General features: G+C 46.3%; 2 protein-coding genes across 5 annotated transcripts in view; one reads left to right on the top strand and one right to left on the bottom strand.

The window, feature by feature from the left end:
* The window catches only part of HDAC8 (histone deacetylase 8), a 43995-nt gene that overhangs the window by 21547 nt on the left and 3989 nt on the right, over window positions 1-18459 (top strand). For 2 of the 4 annotated variants that reach the window (XR_014555643.1, XM_083700794.1), the window contains exon 11: window positions 4052-4435. The exons of the other annotated variants lie outside the window; for them this stretch is intronic. Coding sequence is in view for 1 of the 2 variants with exons in the window: in XM_083700794.1 (XP_083556920.1) it covers window positions 4052-4074 (23 nt within the window). In the remaining variant the exon portion in view is untranslated. Of the gene's footprint in view, window positions 1-4051; window positions 4436-18459 lie in introns of those variants that run through there. 4 annotated transcript variants of the gene reach the window in all.
* LOC310826214 (lithostathine-like) lies at window positions 5856-15556 on the bottom strand. Its single transcript, XM_083700965.1, has 7 exons — window positions 15519-15556; window positions 14865-15012; window positions 14354-14432; window positions 13058-13170; window positions 9811-9948; window positions 7418-7529; window positions 5856-5998 (listed from the first exon to the last, which is right to left on the bottom strand). The coding sequence occupies exons 1-7, from the start codon at window positions 15539-15541 to the stop codon at window positions 5925-5927; spliced, it is 687 nt and encodes a 228-aa protein (XP_083557091.1). The 5' UTR covers window positions 15542-15556; the 3' UTR covers window positions 5856-5924.

The raw sequence follows: 18459 nt of genomic DNA, 5'->3' as shown, positions 1-18459 counted from the left end.
GGTCAAGAAGCAAGGAGTCACGAAGGCAGGGGTCCAAGGGTCAAGAAGCAAGGAGTCACGAAGGCAGGGGTCCAAGGGTCAAGAAGCAAGGAGTCACGAAGGCAGGGGTCCGAGGGTCAAGAAGCAAGGAGTCACGAAGGCAGGGGTCCGAGGGTCAAGAAGCAAGGAGTCACGAAGGCAGGGAGCAAGGAGTCACAAAGGCAGGAGTCCAAGGGTCAAGAAGCAAGGAGTCACGAAGGCAGGGGTCCGAGGGTCAAGAAGCAAGGAGTCACGAAGGCAGGGGTCCGAGGGTCAAGAAGCAAGGAGTCACGAAGGCAGGGGTCCAAGGGTCAAGAAGCAAGGAGTCACAAAGGCAGGGGTCCGAGGGTCAAGAAGCAAGGAGTCACGAAGGCAGGGGTCCAAGGGTCAAGAAGCAAGGAGTCACGAAGGCAGGGAGCAAGGAGTCACAAAGGCAGGAGTCCGAGGGTCAAGAAGCAAGGAGTCACGAAGGCAGGGGTCCGAGGGTCAAGAAGCAAGGAGTCACGAAGGCAGGGAGCAAGGAGTCACAAAGGCAGGAGTCCGAGGGTCAAGAAGCAAGAAGTCATGAAGGCAGGGGTCCAAGGGTCAAGAAGGAAGGAGTCACGAAGGCAGGGGTCCGAGGGTCAAGAAGCAAGGAGTCACGAAGGCAGGGGTCCAAGGGTCAAGAAGCAAGGAGTCACGAAGGCAGGGGTCCGAGGGTCAAGAAGCAAGGAGTCACGAAGGCAGGGGTCCAAGGGTCAAGAAGCAAGGAGTCACAAAGGCAGGGTTCCGAGGGTCAAGAAGCAAGGAGTCACGAAGGCAGGGGTCCAAGGGTCAAGAAGCAAGGAGTCACGAAGGCAGGGAGCAAGGAGTCACAAAGGCAGGAGTCCGAGGGTCAAGAAGCAAGGAGTCACGAAGGCAGGGGTCCGAGGGTCAAGAAGCAAGGAGTCACGAAGGCAGGGGTCCAAGGGTCAAGAAGCAAGGAGTCACAAAGGCAGGGGTCCAAGGGTCAAGAAGCAAGGAGTCACGAAGGCAGGGGTCCAAGGGTCAAGAAGCAAGGAGTCACGAAGGCAGGGGTCCAAGGGTCAAGAAGCAAGGAGTCACAAAGGCAGGGGTCCGAGGGTCAAGAAGCAAGGAGTCACGAAGGCAGGGGTCCGAGGGTCAAGAAGCAAGGAGTCACGAAGGCAGGGAGCAATGAGTCACAAAGGCAGGAGTCCAAGGGTCAAGAAGCAAGGAGTCACGAAGGCAGGGGTCCAAGGGTCAAGAAGCAAGGAGTCACGAAGGCAGGGGTCCAAGGGTCAAGAAGGAAGGAGTCACGAAGGCAGGGGTCCAAGGGTCAAGAAGCAAGGAGTCACAAAGGCAGGGGTCCGAGGGTCAAGAAGCAAGGAGTCACGAAGGCAGGGGTCCAAGGGTCAAGAAGCAAGGAGTCATGAAGGCAGGGGTCCAAGGGTCAAGAAGCAAGGAGTCACGAAGGCAGGGGTCCGAGGGTCAAGAAGCAAGGAGTCACGAAGGCAGGGAGCAAGGAGTCACAAAGGCAGGAGTCCAAGGGTCAAGAAGCAAGGAGTCACGAAGGCAGGGGTCCGAGGGTCAAGAAGCAAGGAGTCACGAAGGCAGGGGTCCAAGGGTCAAGAAGCAAGGAGTCACAAAGGCAGGGGTCCGAGGGTCAAGAAGCAAGGAGTCACGAAGGCAGGGGTCCAAGGGTCAAGAAGCAAGGAGTCACGAAGGCAGGGGTCCAAGGGTCAAGAAGCAAGGAGTCACGAAGGCAGGGGTCCAAGGGTCAAGAAGCAAGGAGTCATGAAGGCAGGGGTCCAAGGGTCAAGAAGCAAGGAGTCACGAAGGCAGGGGTCCGAGGGTCAAGAAGCAAGGAGTCACGAAGGCAGGGGTCCAAGGGTCAAGAAGCAAGGAGTCACAAAGGCAGGGGTCCAAGGGTCAAGAAGCAAGGAGTCACGAAGGCAGGGGTCCAAGGGTCAAGAAGCAAGGAGTCACAAAGGCAGGGGTCCGAGGGTCAAGAAGCAAGGAGTCACGAAGGCAGGGGTCCAAGGGTCAAGAAGCAAGGAGTCATGAAGGCAGGGGTCCGAGGGTCAAGAAGCAAGGAGTCACGAAGGCAGGGGTCCAAGGGTCAAGAAGCAAGGAGTCACGAAGGCAGGGGTCCAAGGGTCAAGAAGCAAGGAGTCACGAAGGCAGGAGTCCGAGGGTCAAGAAGCAAGGAGTCACGAAGGCAGGGGTCCAAGGGTCAAGAAGCAAGGAGTCATGAAGGCAGGGGTCCAAGGGTCAAGAAGCAAGGAGTCATGAAGGCAGGGGTCCGAGGGTCAAGAAGCAAGGAGTCACGAAGGCAGGGGTCCGAGGGTCAAGAAGCAAGGAGTCACGAAGGCAGGGGTCCAAGGGTCAAGAAGCAAGGAGTCACGAAGGCAGGGGTCCAAGGGTCAAGAAGCAAGGAGTCATGAAGGCAGGGGTCCGAGGGTCAAGAAGCAAGGAGTCACGAAGGCAGGGGTCCGAGGGTCAAGAAGCAAGGAGTCACGAAGGCAGGGGTCCAAGGGTCAAGAAGCAAGGAGTCACGAAGGCAGGGGTCCAAGGGTCAAGAAGCAAGAAGTCATGAAGGCAGGGGTCCAAGGGTCAAGAAGCAGGGGGTCACGAAGGCAGGGGTCCGAGGGTCAAGAAGCAAGAAGTCATGAAGGCAGGGAGCAAGGAGTCACAAAGGCAGGAGTCCGAGGGTCAAGAAGCAGGGGGTCACGAAGGCAGGGGTCTGAGCATCAAGGAACCAAACACAACAAGGCAGAAAGCATGTTGCTGTGGCAAAGAGCCAAAGGGAAATTCTGACCTTATATCCCTTCCCGGCTCTTGCCACCAGGTGCTGTGAGTTACCAATTGGCCTCACCTGTGCGGCCGCGCCTTGCCTCTTCAGAACAAATTTAGGAAGGCCCCAGTCCTGCAGAGTCCTACTGGTCACAGGACCTGGCTCCTGCACGCACTCCTGACACCAGTGTCTCCAGATGGGATTGTAGAGGTGGAAAGGTCCCTGGGGCCATCTAGTCCAACCCCCTGCAGTGCAGGAATCTCAGCTAAATTATTGCTCCAGCCCCTCCTTTGAAAAACCTCCCGCCTTTCTTCTCCAGGTAAAAGGGAGGGCTTTGCGAATGTTGCTCAGGTGGCCTCAGTGGCCCGGGGTGCCTTCCATCAGCTTCGGCTGGTGGCCCAGCTACACGGACAGCCTAACTACTGTTGTCTGTGCTCTGGTGACTTCAAGGTTAGATTACTGCAATATGCCGGTTCCTCTGAAGACGGTTCGGAAACTCCAGCTAGTGCAGAAATCAGCAGCCAAGTTGCTTACCCGACGGTTACACTGATCCTGACCCGACTGCACTGGCTACCGATTAGCTTCTGGGCCCAATTTGGCAATCCCTGCCTTATCTGGGATAGCCAAATTACTGTTGTCTGTGCTCTGGTAACCTCAAGGTTAGATTACTTCAATGCGTTATATGTAGGGCTGCCTTTGAAAATGTTTCAGAAACTTCAGCTGGTGCAGAATTCAGAGCCAGGTTGTTCACCAGAGCAAGACGGTTTGGGCATCTTACACTGATCCTGGTCTGACTGCACTGGCTACCGATTAGTTTCCGGGCCCAATTCAAAGTGCTGGTTTTTACCTATAAAGCCTTAAATGGCTCAAGTCCGCAATACCTCAAGGACTGCCTCTTTCCATATGAGCCTACCCAGACCTTGAGATCACCTTCTGATGCCCTCCTCTGTGTGCCGCCTCCTTGAGAGGTCTGGAGGGTGGCAACATGAAAACGGGGCCTTCTCTGCAGTGGCTCCCCGTCTGTGGAATTCTCTCCCCATGGAAGTTCACCTGGCGCCTTCATTATACACCTTTAGTCACCAGGCAAAAACGTTCCTGATCTTATTGACATCCAAACCCTTTTAGAATGTGGCTTTATGGGGGTTATTGGGTTATTACTTTTGGTTTGGTTTTATATGTTGTGGTCTTGTTGGGAACCGCCCTGAGACCTCCGGGTATAGGGCGGTGTAGAAGTTGAATAAATAATAATAATGTTTGCAGGCAACCTGAAGAATGTGGTGTAGCGGAAGGGGACGGATCCTGCCTTCGCTCCTGCCGAAGGCCTCCTGGGAGAGCAAATTTGCTGGTTGCCGCTGCCGGATCCTTGAAGAAATCCTCTGGGGGTCTCAGGAAGCCCCCTGGCCACCAACCCATCACGGCTCCGACTCGTTGCCCCCTTTTATAAAGCGGCTGGTTCTTGGGAGGAGTTTGATGGGGTTGGAGCTGGTTCTTCTTTTTAACAGAGGGGTCATTTCCTTCCATGGCCTGGTTTGGCTGTTAGAAAAGCGTTCTCTCCCCCTCAGCTAACTAAAATGTCCTGCGCAGCCGAGGTGGGTTGTGTCTTGTGGTTGGTTGTCTGCTCTGAAAATAAAAGTGTTTGATATATTTCCTTTTCGTCCTTCCTCGGTTCTCTGCCGTTTCCCCAGTTGGTTGGGGAAGTGATTTGCAGCAGCGAAAAGTCTAAGCATCTCCCGTCTCTACTCTCTTCGTCCCAAAGTGAATTTTCAACTTTTAACGAAGGTTACAGTTTACATGCTTGCCTCCAATATCTAGTTTAGACCTAAGTGATTTAGGTTTAGAATATGAATAATGTGCTGATAAAAAGAGGTTGGGTTACTCTTAAGGTTTTTGTTGTTGTTGTTCTAAACATTTTGTCTCTCAAACTCTTTTGAGTCTCAAACTCCTGCCCAAAAAACCTGACCGAAATTTGTCCTCTAATTCCTGTAAGTACTAGGTCCCTGCCTGTTTGAAGGAGGCAGTGGTAAAAGTACAGTGGCACCTTGGTTCTCAAACGCCTTGGTATTCAAACAACTTGGAACCCAAACACTGCAAACCCGGAAGTAAGTGTTCCGGTTTGCGAACTGTTTTCAGAAGCCAAACTTCCTCCATTTTGAGGGCCACACTTCCGTTTTGAGTGTTACGCTGAGGTCTGTCTGTTTTTGCTATTTATTTTGCGTTTTTATGGTTCTTTTTCTTTTGTTTTTGTGACTGAGTGGAACCCAATTCAGCTACTGATTGATTGATTGATTGATTGATTGATTGATTGTGTGACTGCAGTACATTGTTTATTGCTTTCATTTTATGGATCTGGTCTCGTTAGATAGTAAAATGGTTTGAGAACCAAGGTTCCACTGTATTCCTTAAGAAACCTTCCCTGGATTCAGAAAACCTAACCAACTGCTGGCCACTTGCTAATCTCCCTTTCTTGGGCAAGGTTCTGGAGCAAATGTTCACAGACCATTTTGGAAGAAACTGGTTTTCTGGATTTATTTCAATTGGGGTTTAGGCCCCGTTTCAGCACAGAAACTGCTTTGGTCTCCCTGTATGATGACCTCCGTCGAGAGAGAGACAAGGGAAACATGTCCCTGTTAATTCTCCTCAGCTTCTCAGTGGCTTTCAATACCATCAACTGTGATATCCTTCTGGAGCGACTCTCCAAACTAGGGTTGGGGAGAACCATGCCTGCCACATGGACCTTCTTGGGGGAAAGGTAGGATCTGAATGTCACAATAAACAACTATTTCAAGAATACAGAGGACATGATTGCAGAATTGCATGCACAGAAAGAGGTTTATTGTCACTACGGAGGAAGACGGGAGCTGGCCAGAGAGAGAAAGAGCAGACAGCTTGCAAAGGTTTGCATTTCCATGATGTGGTCTGGGAAAAGGGGGTTCCAAATTTGGCCCCATCACTTTGCAAAGCACAAGGAAAGCCTCGTTTACTCAGCTAACCAGTCCACAAAAGCATCTCTTTGCGGAAAAGTGAGACAGGTTTCATATCTCATGGGGCAAATTTCCCAGAAAGGGGGCTGGCCTTGGACCTGTTGGGAAGCTGGAGGTCTGTGGGTGTTCCTCTCAGGCCCAGGGTTTAAGGCCTAATAGGTGGCCTTGTATTTGCAAAGGTATGGCAAGGTAGTCGTACAGGAATGCTGGATCCATTTCTGGGAACCTGCAGGGCAGAAGGTTGAGAGAGAATGTTAGGGAGTGTCCAGAAATTGGGAGAAAACGTAGACTTCCTTTTGAGTAAATCAAGTATTTCCTTCCCTGTTTTGGAGAGGGAGACATTTAGGAGGAAAAGCAACGAAGAGATTTGATAAATACGTAAGCAGATGTATTTTGAACAAGCCATTCTGCTTTTGTCAGTAGGGTGTGTGTGTGTGTGTGTGTGTGTGTGTGTCTGTGTGTCATACAGAACCCTTGGTTTGTGAGATCTTTGTGATGGTTGAGATGTTTTCTAGCATTCCCCACACCTGCATGAATGAAACTTCACTGAAGCCGCCTATCAAAAAGCTGAATTCTGCATTTAAATTAAGTTCCAACTTTTTCCATGGGGCAGAGTTCCCTGTGCCCTATTCTGGGCCAAAGAACCACTCTAGGCTTTACCCACCGACCCCAATGGAGGTAACAGTTCAAAAACAAAAATGCAGCCCAGGTGATACAAAGTGCCAAGTATAAAGAGGAAACTAGTGGGGTTCTCTCTCTGGAGCCCCATCTCTTCCTGTCCTCAGTTTCCTTGCCAAGTCCTTTCTGCACAGGAATAAGTAAGTCTGTCCTTTTCATTTTTTGCCAGTTTCCCATTTCCCCATTCTTGAGTTCTCTAAATTTCCACATCAGTTTGTGATTCATGGTGGGCATGGTTACCATATTTTATCTCCTCCTGATCATTCACCAGCATTTTAAGGCCACATAACCCGGAAGCTGTACGCCGGCTCCCTCGGCCAGTAAAGCAAGAAGAGCGTCGCAACCCCAGAATCGTCCATGACTGGACCTCACTGTCAGGGTCCCTTTACCTTTATTATCAACCAGTCAACACACTTTTGCAGGGCAATTTCCCGAAATACAACAGACCTTTGCATGATACTTTTGCAGACCTTAGCATTTTAAAGCACACTGGTCTAAACCACTGAGCCTTGGGCTTGCCGATCAGAAGGTCAGCGGTTCAATTCCCTGTGATGGAGTGAGCTACCGTTTCTCGGTCCCAGTTCCTGCCAACCTAGCAGCTCGAAAGCACATCAAGTACAAGTAGATAAATAGATACCGCTCTGGTGGGAAGGTAAACAACGTTTCGATACTCTGCTCTGGTTCACCAGAAGCAGCTTGGTCATGCTGGCCACATGACCCGGAAAAACTGTCTGCGGACAAACGCCAGCTCCATCGGCCTATAGAGCAAGATGAGCGCTGCAATCCCAGAGTCGTTTGTCACTGGACTTAACTGTCAGGGGTCCTTTACCCAAGTATATGTTTTTGCGCACACTTGGTTGGAGAACTGCATTGCAACATCCAGAGTGTCTGAGGATGGCTTTGTTTTAGTTCCCCTCAATTCCTTGAATGGAATTGGGTTCCTTTCCCAGTCTCTCTTCCTGCATACCTGAATAAGAAACGGAGACACATTCGTATGAAGAGATTGAGTTGCTGATGCTCCGGCCATCCCAGAGGGGTTGAGAGAAGACAGATCCATCGCTCCATTCCCAGATCATATTCTGGAGAGAGAGAAGGAGAAAGGAAGGTCTTGTGATAAAAGGGGAATGCAAGCCCGTTGCTCCCCACATCCCCAGAGAGGACTCAGCTGGGGAATCAGCACAACTGACAAGGCCAAGGGGTTCCCATCTTAGTTTCAGGAAGGTTGCTGCATCCTTCAGAACATATTGTTGAACCACCACACTTCCCCTCAGAGCCTAGAGTTATTTAAACTTTATATGTTGTTATTTCTGTCCTGGCCTCCACTGCAGGAGGTCAGAGCAGCATTTTAGCTTGACAAGCGCTTGGTTAGGTAGGCTGGAAGAAGTGACTTGTCCAAGGCCAACTAGTTAGCTTTATAGTCAGGAAGTTTTGAATATCCACAAAGATTTGTGGTGTAGTCCCTACACCACACCAGCTCTCATATGGCTATGAACTACAAGTCAGCAGAATTACACCTTTTGCCCAGGATAAGGTCTAAGGGCATGCTAAGAAGACCCACATTGCTGCTGCTGAAAGGATCTGGGTCTGGTCAGTACCTGATTGGGATATTGGGCATACTTCAATGTGTGCATCATTATTTTTTTTTAAAAAAATAATTTTTATTAACAGGCCAATCAAATCACATTAATTCCAAATCACATTAATTCCAGGTTATACAGCCAAATTTTTAAAGTTTTGTTGGGGGTACCCATACTTCAAGCTCCGAAAGGGGTCCAAAGATCACTCTTGCTACTGCCTTAATTATACAGTTCTGTCCAATTCTGTCCAGATAGTCTCTTTGTTATTTTCCTCATCTTGTTGTTATCATATATTCCTTTCTTTGTGATCTCTGATAATCTTCACAAGCGGGTTGAAAACAAACATATCCTGTGTGGATTTTACACTCTCCAAGAGCCATATCGCATAAAGGACATACGCCATTTCCACACCTCCACAAAGAACATTCCCATAGTCTGTACGTAGATTTCCACAGGCCTGCCAATCTGTATCTCAGGGGGCCCTGCCAGGTCAAATTCACATTCCGATAAACATATATTCACATTCCAATGACCATGGTCCTCCTCCCCCTCGTCCTCCTGTGGGCAGGCCTGTCTTAACGAATCTCATTTGTAACTGTGTCACAAAGCTTTCTTTCCGTTCCCGATGTTCCCACCAGTCCTCTCTTTGTTCAATAATTCATTTCCACACAGTTCTTAATCTCCTGCTTGTGATTAGTAATTTGCAACAATTCTTTCTCTCTGGGGGGGAGGGTTATTGGGTACTCACATAAGACAAAAAAAAGAAAAGTTTTTTCCTCCCCCCTTTCCGTTTCGCTCCGCCATACCAGTCTTTTAATGATGAGTCTTCACTTGATTTATTATCCAGCCTGTCACTCCGCATCACAGAGATCCCATTAATCAGCAGTCTTTACTCCCGATCTTCACTTGAAATATGTGCATTTGCTTCTTTTCCAATTATATATATTTCAAAGTAATGCAAACCAGTGCGCGATCAGAGACAGCGTCAGGGAGAGCCGGACTCCACTTGAGGGCTTTGTGCCTAGTGCCCTCACCCCCTTCTTTCGAATCTGGGGGTGAATTATGGACACAGCAGGCAAGGCAGTCCCCCCCCCCATTCCCTTGGGGGGGCTTGGGAGGCTGCATACTCCCATATCAGCCTCTTAAATACCCCATGTGGGTCAGAGAGATGTTATTGTCAGCCATCTTCCAATGCGCCCCCTGGTGGCCCTCTTCATCATAGAAGAAGCAAATGTATTAAATGGAGCAAGCTATAAATTGCAATGTGAATTATAGTAGAGTTATATTGTCCCACAAAGATGATAGAAAAGGTCTCATCCAACACTCCTTCCACTCATCTGAATTTACATATATTATTATTTTCATGATCAGAACCTGCAATCCCATGTATACTTACCCGGGAGTAAGTAACACTGGACTCAACTGGGCTTTACTCAGGACATGTATAGGATTTCAGTGTTAATTTATTTTTGCTGGAGCCATAAAGGTGAAAGGAGAATGACAATTTGTACGGAGTTGGGGAGATGTCACAGAATCTGTGACATTATAGATAGCGCAATGAGAGTTCGGAAGGAGGAAAGGCAATGAGGAGCTGGAGCTGGAGCTTCAGAACCTCCCACAGAGCCACTCTGAGAAATAATGCCATCTCCAAATGGGATTTGACGTTTGAGGAACAAAGTGGTTTCAGAGGGAAGTGAGAGCCAGTGAGCTACATCTGAAGGACCTCAAGGGAGCTGAGGAGCTCGTACAGTCAGCATCTTCAGAGAGTCCTAAAGGCACCTACCGAAATACCACGGTCAGCTACCAGGCCGATCCAGACGTTGCTGGAGCCATATTGTCGCAGGTAATTGTAAATCACATTTGCTTCCCTTGCAGAAAGAATGGAGGCCAGCTGGGACCCATGTCTCCTCTGGCAGCTAACCTGCAGAGAGAAGAAAGGGGGAAACCAGTGAGATGCTGCCCACAGCCAGGATTCCCAAGGAGTCGGCCCTTGCTCCTCTCTCTCTCTCTCTCTCTCTCTCTCTCTTTTACAACTCTTTTTTTGTTATTGCAAAGTACCGTATTTTTCACTCTATAAGATGCACCAGACCACAAGACGCACCTAGTTTTTGGAGGAGGAAAACAAGAAAAAAAAATTCTGAATCTCAGAAGCCAGAACAGCAAGAGGGATCGCTGCGCAGTGAAAGCAGCAATCCCTCTTGCTGTTCTGGCTTCTGGGATAGCTGCGCAGCCTGCATTCGCTCCATAAGACGCACACACATTTCCCCTTACTTTTTAGGAGGGAAAAAGTGAGTCTTATAGAGCAAAAAATACGGCAAATACATCAATACTAAGCCATACATAAAGAATACAGTCAAACCTCGGGTTACAGACGCTTCAGGTTGCGTTTTTTCAGGTTACAGACCGCTGAAACCCGGAAGTACTGGAACGGGTTACTTCCAGGTTTCAGCAGTCGCGCATGCACAGAAGTGCTAAATCGCACTTTGCGCATGCACAGAAACAATAATCACAACCTGCATGAGTGCAGATGCACCGCTGCAGGTTGCGGATGCTGTGGGTTGTGAATGTGCATCCCGCATGGATCACATTCGCAACCCGAGCAACTGAACTGTAATATAAAAAGGGGGGGAAATAAGAAAAAAGGGGGGGAATGCAAAGAAAAGTAGACAGTAAAGGAATAAAGAAAGTATAATATTTCAATACAATAATACTATTTTACAAAATAATAGTAGTAATAGACTTCCATCACTCTCACAACACTTCCTTTCACATTTCATATTTTATCTATATTTCAGTATTATTTTCATCTTAATATATGGATATGGATATATGTCATAGCTGTCAACTTTTCCCTTTTTAAAAGGGAAATTCCCTTATTCCGAATAGGATTCCTCGCAAGAAAGAGAAAGTTGGCAGCTACGATATATGTATGTTTTCCCTTTTCCATTCACGAGGTCATTCTAGACACAGCCCAGTTTTCACATTAGAACCTTGTCTTTCTAAATAATCATTCAAACACTTCTATTCCTTCTTGACTGTAATCACTGGCTTTAGTCTTATTATGTCCGACAATTTGGCAAGTTCCAAATATCCACATAATTTAAATAACCATTCCTCTTTGGTGGGTACCTGGTTACCCTTCTTTTTTTAAAAAAAAATAATATTTATTAAGATTCTCAGAAATACAGAAAGAAAAGATTAAAGTACATTCAAAGCCTTATTTTCATACACCCACTTTCCGGGACTCCCTCTTTCCCCCACCCCTACCATATTCCCCTATCGTATTGTTGGCTCCACAAGCTCTCAGTTCTAATTAAAACTTAGTTTGTTTAAACCATTAGTCGAATTTAAGTTTAAATTTGTACAATCCCCATCAATACCCTTACTAACAAAACAAAAGTTCTTTCCCCAGGGCCCACCCCCTTTCCATTCCACAATTTCCCTTTTTTTTAATGATAAAGACACCCCACACAATAGAAATATAAGAAAATAAGAAATAGAAAATATAGTAAGTAAAAGAAAACCAATTCAGAAAATAGTTGACAAGCCTTTGGATTCTATTTCTCCCCCCCCCCCCCGTCCCCGGTTTAGTTTCCCCCTGACCACCAATCCATGTTGTCTGCCTGGAATTTTTAAAGTCCATAAATCACATTTTTCCCCCAACTCCTTGCTGGCTTTTTCTTTTTATAATTATTTTTAAAATTATTTTTAAACCATTTGGCATCAAATCTTTAATAACACTCCCCCTATTGTTCTTTCCAAGTTGTAGTCCAGTTTCCTCTTGTTCCGCTGCTAAAACGTTCTAGTTCAGAAATTTAGTAAGTCTGCAGGGGTTATTGTTATTCAGGAACAAAAACTTGCGTTCAGTCCCTTCCTTTCTTCAATAGAAAATTCTATTGTCTCCTTTAGCTAAACACCCTGTAGACACAATATTGTTTCCGTTTTGCAGCTTTCCCAGAAGATAACCAGTCCTGTAAAATTCCGATGGTATTTTTCCACTTACGACCTTCTTTGTAATGTCCCGAAGCTCCTCTAGGGGGATTATTGTAACTTTGTTTTCTCTAGTCCAAAAGTCCGATTGTTATCCATGTTTTCGCCATTTTGTATCCAAGTTTTAACGGATTGTAACTAATTGTAACAAAATTTAACCAGCAAAGTCCTCGTATTAAGGTCCTCTTTGAATTTCCGACTTTGACAGCTACTTTGACAGCTGTCAAAATCTCCTTCGCTTTTCGCCAGGCTCTCTCCTCAATCACCCCGGTTCCCAGGGGGGGGTTACGTTTTCCTTCTCCCTCAATTCTTCCTCCAGCACAGTTCTTGTAATTTCCCATCGTGGAATTCTTAATTTTTATCAGCAATACAATTCTTTTTGGACCTTGGTTTCCTAGTCCTTGTTTTGGAAGGTTTACAGTAGGGAGGGGGACTGACTTCCTTTTTGGATCCCCCCCCCCGCTCGTATCAAATCCGAAAAAAAATTCTTTTTTTCTCCTTTTAAACCCGGTTTCCAAATTACTCATGGGTTATTGTTGAAAGTCCGAATTCTCAATGGAAGAAGTCAGCGCTCTCCGCCGGATGGCATGCAGCTTCGCTCGGCAGGGATAGCGGAGGACTCAAAGCACCACGCTTCTCCCCGGCACCCGATCCGTAGCCTTTAAAAAGGCTCCTTCACGAGTCGGGAGGGCGCTAGCGGTGCCAGCCGAGTCTCCATGTCCACGGCCTCCGTGGCCGTGGTTTTTAAGGGTCCCCGCATCGCCGGTGCGGTAGGACCCAGCCCCTGCTGAGCAGGCTCCCTCCGGAGCTCGGAGGGAGTCCGCCATTCGGCGATGGCGCCAACCCGGAAGTCGGTGGGTACCTGGTTACCCTTCCAGTACTCAGCCACCACGATTCTCACCACAGAAAGAATTTAGTATTTTCTCTAGAAATATCACTATTCAATATTCCCAAAAGGTATGTTTCTGGTCTTTTGCTATGTGAAGTTCTTCGTAACTTGTTTATTTCTTCATTTATTTCTTCTCATTCCCCCAACTTACCTCGGCATCATCCCACGAGCACCTGGAGCTAAAATACTCGTAGCAGTACTTTCTGTAGAAGACGGCTCCTGCAGGGCAGTGAGTGCGAGCGCTCTGGGTGCGATTGGCGGCACCTGTGAGGAATTGGATTGAGACTGAAATAGATCCCCCAGACCACCAACCCTTTCCTTGACAGATGGAGCCCCTCAAGGAAGCCCTGGCGTTAGGAATTGGGAGGTTCCTTCTGGCAATGGGGTGGAGACGCTCCTTCAGGTATACTGGACCGAGGCCACTTAGGGCTTTAAAGGTCAGCACCAACACTTTGAATTGTGCTCAGAAACGTACTGGGAGCCAATGTCCAGTGCAATTGTGACAGCCATCCAACTAGCGTGGCAAGATAAGACGCCGCTGGTGCTTTCAAATAAAATTGTTATACTTTTTTATCTATATATTCTTTTCAATTTTTCAAAAAGTAAACATATTTTTTTAAAAAACAACAACACAGACATATACACTTAAGTGTAAAATGGTTATATCAAGCTGAAAGATTTCTATTATTGCAAAACAGCACTCTTTCTGGATTAATGGAATGAAGTGGAGGGAATGATTTACTTAAGTGCACCGGTGATTTAACAAACATGCACAGGACGAAAGGGAAGACCCAAAACTTATGCCAGAAGGGGACGGATTTCAGGAGAATGGGAGGCTGGTGCAGCCCCCCCCCCAGCCTTTGAGTGCTGCTCTTCCACCATTTTAAAAAGGGGCAGAGAGCAGCTCCAGACAGACAGCTTATTAGAAGAGACTCAGTGCTTTTCCCAGTTAGGAACAATAATTCCCTTTATTCATCCAAGCAAGAGTGGTAACTCATACCTCCTATTAATTTACAATATATAGAAGTGCTGTAGAACCGCCTCTTTAAAATAAACATGCAGCAAAATCTAAAAGCATAAAGCAAGAACATTTTTTTTATTTCCACAGTGGGGAACAAATAAATACCCCCTCTGGGATGAGATTCCAGAGATGGGGAGCCACTACCAAGAGCAGCAAGGCCAGGAAAAAGCTGCCAGCTTTACATAGGCAAACCTACACAGATCTAATGAACTAGTTAAAAACAGGACCACAGAAGTGTAGCATTGGAAAAGACCCGCAGGGGTCATCTAGCCCTCCTCCTTGCAGTGCAGGATCCTGCCCACAGTTGGGCTCAAACCCCCAACCTCTTGCTTAAGAGCCAGAAGCACCAACCCCTTTGCACCGCACAGCAAAGTTGCAAAACCAACAGCTGCAACAGCTGGATCTGCCCCTTCTCCTAATGCTCACCTTCTGCCAAAGGGTTCAGGATCAGGCAGCCCAACAGGCAGAGTCCAAGGTAAACCACTTGCCCCATCTTCTGGTTCTCCTGGGAAAAGAAAGTGTCAGCAACATTCATCCCAGCGAAGGGCAGAAATGATGAATCCATTGTGTGGCACAGGGTGTGTGTGTGTGTGTGTGTGTGTTGGGCTTTGAGCTTGTGATCATTGCAGGGAAAATTCAAGAAAAAGGCAATGCTAAGTTGCTTATAAGACCCAGACTATCTCTTCTGCTTTGACGACATCAAATATTGCTGCAGCACAGCAGCCAGGTCCAGTATTTTCCAAGTCATATGAAAATCAAAGTTAGCTGTGTTGCGGTTTGTAAGAAAAATCTCCAGAACAGAGATCTCCCTCCCACCATTCTTACTCCTCGCAAGCAAGGAGCTCATTGCTTACCTGTTTCCACTACCAGTGCCTTAACAAGAAACGCAAGGTTGTCAAGTGAGGAAGGAGGGGATTTTGGGGGTGCCAAGACTCACCTCTCTGCTTGTCCCTTCCTGGGTGGCTGGTCTGGAGTGGCGCAGTCCGAGGACCAAATTCTGAAGGATACTTACCCACCCTTGGACCATTTTAAAGGAAGCGGGGCAGTGATGGTGGCTTCTAAGCAAACAAACCCCAGCATCCCACCTGTCAAAAAGCAAACAGGTGAGAAACCACGTGATTGATACCAGCAGGAAAATTTGCTCTTGAAAAATACCGTTTTATGGTGAGACAATATGCAAGGCTCACTTTCAGAGGTACCAGCTGGGAGATAAGCTGGGAATGATTTGTGGCAGGGAATGATATGTTCCAGTTCTCGGAATAACAGGAAATATTGCAAAGAAATAGCAATAAATGCAATTGACAAACAATGCTCCTTTACATTGGAGACCCACAGCTGGGAAGTGCAGAATCCTTGCCCTTATCATTCTTGTCCAGCTCTGCTAATCCCTCTTGATCTGAGCTCTTTCAACAGCCCTTTCATCTCAGGAAACTCCACCATCCCTGGTTGAGAGGGACAAGAAAGAGTTCTCTGCCCAATTCTGCTGCCTTCCAGGAACAGATACTGTTGTTGTAAGAAAAAAAATCTGCTCCTTTTCCTTATGGGGTATCCAAGAACCTGTATAGAGTCCTTATGTAGGTTCTCTACCAACCTTACTGTCTGCTTGTGAAACATGGACCACTTATAAACGCCATCTCCAACTTCTCGAAAGATTCCATCAACGGTGTCTCCGAAAAATTTTACACATCACTTGGGACGACAGGCAAACTAATGCCAGTGTACTGGAAGAAGCAAAGATCACCAGTGTTGAAGCGATGATTCTTCAAAAGCAACTTCGTTGGACTGGTCATGTTGTGCAAATGCCTGATGATCGTCTTCCAAAGCAACTACTCTACTCCGAACTTAAAAACGGAAAGCGTAATGCTGGTGGTTAACAAAAGAGGTTTAAAGACTCTCTCAAGGCAAATCCTAAAAAGACGTAGTATAAACACCGACAACTGGGAAACACTGGCCTGCGAGCGCTCCAGTTGGAAAACAGCCTTTACCAAAGGTGTCATGGGCTTTGAAGACACTCGAACTCAGACCTAATATGGAAGCCAATTGGCCTAAATATGGGGAAATTATTGAAAAGATTGGAGACAATTGGAGGTTGCAGAGCTTGGAAAAACTAAAAAACAAGGTGCGAGATTGGTTGCATTACGCACAAATTCAAGAGGTCTTTAAAGTAGATAAGAAGGTTGGATTCCAGGTGGAAAAATCGAAACTAGAGACAGAATTGTTAGAACCAAAAAGTAAACTACTTTCGAGAATGTATAACCTGCTGCTTAAATGGAACACTCAGGATGAGACAGTCAAATCCGCAATGATAAAGTGGGCGCAGTACTTGGGGCATAACATTATGTTTGAAGACTGGGAAAGGTTATGGAACACCGGAATGAAATTTACGGCATGTAGTGCCTTGAAGGAAAACATTATGAAAATGATATACTGGTGGTACATGACCCCAGTCAAGCTTGCTAAGATATATCACCTGTCTGATAATAAATGTTGGAAATGTAAGGAGGCGGAAGGGACATTCTTTCACCTCTGGTGGACCTGCCCGAGGGTGAAGGCCTTTTGGGAAATGATTCATAATGAACTAAAAAAGGTACTTAGATTTACCTTACCTAAGAAACCAGAGGCCTTCCTCTTGGGCATGGTGGACCAGAGGGTGTTTAAGAAGGATAGAACTTTTTTTATGTACGCCACCACAGCAGCAAGGATTTTGATTGCAAAATATTGGAAGTCACAAGATTTACCCACACTGGAGGAATGGCAAACGCAGTTGATGGACTACATGGAACTGGCCGAAATGACTGGCAGAATCCGAGACTTGGGAGAAGAAACAATCGAGGAGGACTGGAAAAATTTAAAGACTATTTGGAAAAACATTATAAGTTGTATGAATGTTAAAAAACGCACCTTTTAGGAAATTCTAGCTTCAGTATTGTTAAACTAAAGAAATGGAAATTAAGGTACAAGAAGTCAGAGATAGAATAATGAAACAACTTTATTGTGTTAAAATGAAAACGTACATGTTTTGGGTTACAATATATTTGAAATTGGGTAACATGATGAAATGAAAGATACAACAAGTATTGAAACAAGTTAACAAATTGCTGACGTTATGTATCACAGAGAATGCAGGGTTGGGAGGACGCGGGGAAGTCCAGTAGATTTGGAAAAAAGAACAAGAAAATTTGTAACTTTCTTTCTTTATTTTTATAATATGTTCTTTATTCTTTTTTCTGTATTTCATAAAACTAATAAAAAATATTATAAAAAAAGAAGACACTCGAACTCAGGATGCAAGGGAGAAATGTGCTAAGAGGAAGGCACACTTGGCAAATCCACACCGTGATCAACTCCTGCCTGGAAACCAATGTCCCCACTGTGGAAGGACGTGTGGATCCAGAACTGGCCTCCACAGTCACTTACAGACTCACTGTTTAAACCGTGTTTATGGAAGACAATCTTACTTGGCTACGAGGGATCACCAAAGTAGTAGAAGAAGACTGTTGTTATAAGAAAAAAGCTGCTCCTTTTCCCTTATGGGGTATCCAAGAGCCTGTATAGAGTCCTTAAGTTGGTTCCCTATCGGTAGGAGAAAATAACAGGCCAACCAGAGAATATTGAGAAGCAAAGCGACTAGTAAGCTTGATCTTTTATTAAACTGTTGCAACAGGGTCCCCTGCTCACCCCACACAGGGAGGGAGAGGCATCTAGAACAATGGTGTGCAAGCTCTTATACAGACTTTTGAAATTGTCTCCCCTGTAGCTCAAGACCACCCCCTGAAGCATCATATATACATCACAGAAGGGATGGTCTACAGCAAAATCCTGTCTGCCAGAATACCTGATCATGGTTACTGATTGCTTTTACCTGGGCATCCTGGTCATTCCTTTTGTGATGGTAAATACTTTAGTTCCTGAATCCAGGTTGCAGGCTCACCCTCTTCAGACACAGACACACCCTTAAAACAGGAGTTGTGAGCAAAGAGGCAATGGGGAGATTTTCCCATTTCCTTCCTCCTTGCAGAGAAATATTTGAGGTCAATTTGGGAGAGTCAAAATGGTTTCAGGCTTGCTCTCCTGTACTATTTCAGACACATGGTTTATACACTTATGTATGTGTTTGCCTTGTAAATTTATGAACATATATTTATATATATATGAGACCTTAGAATTCCTATAACACTGTGATCGGCCATCTCTTGTACCAGAGGAGCTTTACCTAACAGAAAAGGCAATGCTGCGTTTTCCAAAACGCCAAAAGAGACAGGGCCAGTTCAGGATGTTTACAGAGGACAAGATGGTGCCTCCTCACAGGAAGAGATCAACGCACAAATCTGTATGCTGCTCTTTTGAGGGGGGGGGGCACAAAAAAGCCTTGCAATACCTTAAGAAGCAACAAATTGAGTGTTGGGTGAAATAAAAAATTTAAGGTCTTATATATATAATAAATGTTCACAAATGTACCAAGCAAACACGTACATAAATATATAAACCACATGTCTGAAGCGGCACAGGAAAACAGCCATGAAGCCATTTTG

Source organism: Podarcis gaigeae, assembly GCF_964106915.1.
Source record: "Podarcis gaigeae genome assembly, chromosome: 10".
NCBI lineage: Eukaryota > Metazoa > Chordata > Lepidosauria > Squamata > Lacertidae > Podarcis > Podarcis gaigeae.
Note: the sequence above shows the minus strand (reverse complement) of the source record. Positions and strands in the feature narration are given on the sequence as shown.

Bases quoted from the DNA above. Each gene is read 5' to 3' on its own strand.
- LOC310826214 (XM_083700965.1), bottom strand. From the start codon at position 15,541: ATGTTTCACAAGCAGACAGTAAG. The intron at 15,013-15,518 runs GTTGGTAGAGAA...GCTTTTTGACAG, and splicing joins TTTCACAAGCAGACAGTAAG to GTGGGATGCTGGGGTTTGTT. The intron at 7,530-9,810 runs GTAGGTGCCTTT...CTCTCTCTCCAG, and splicing joins TAGCTGACCGTGGTATTTCG to AATATGATCTGGGAATGGAG.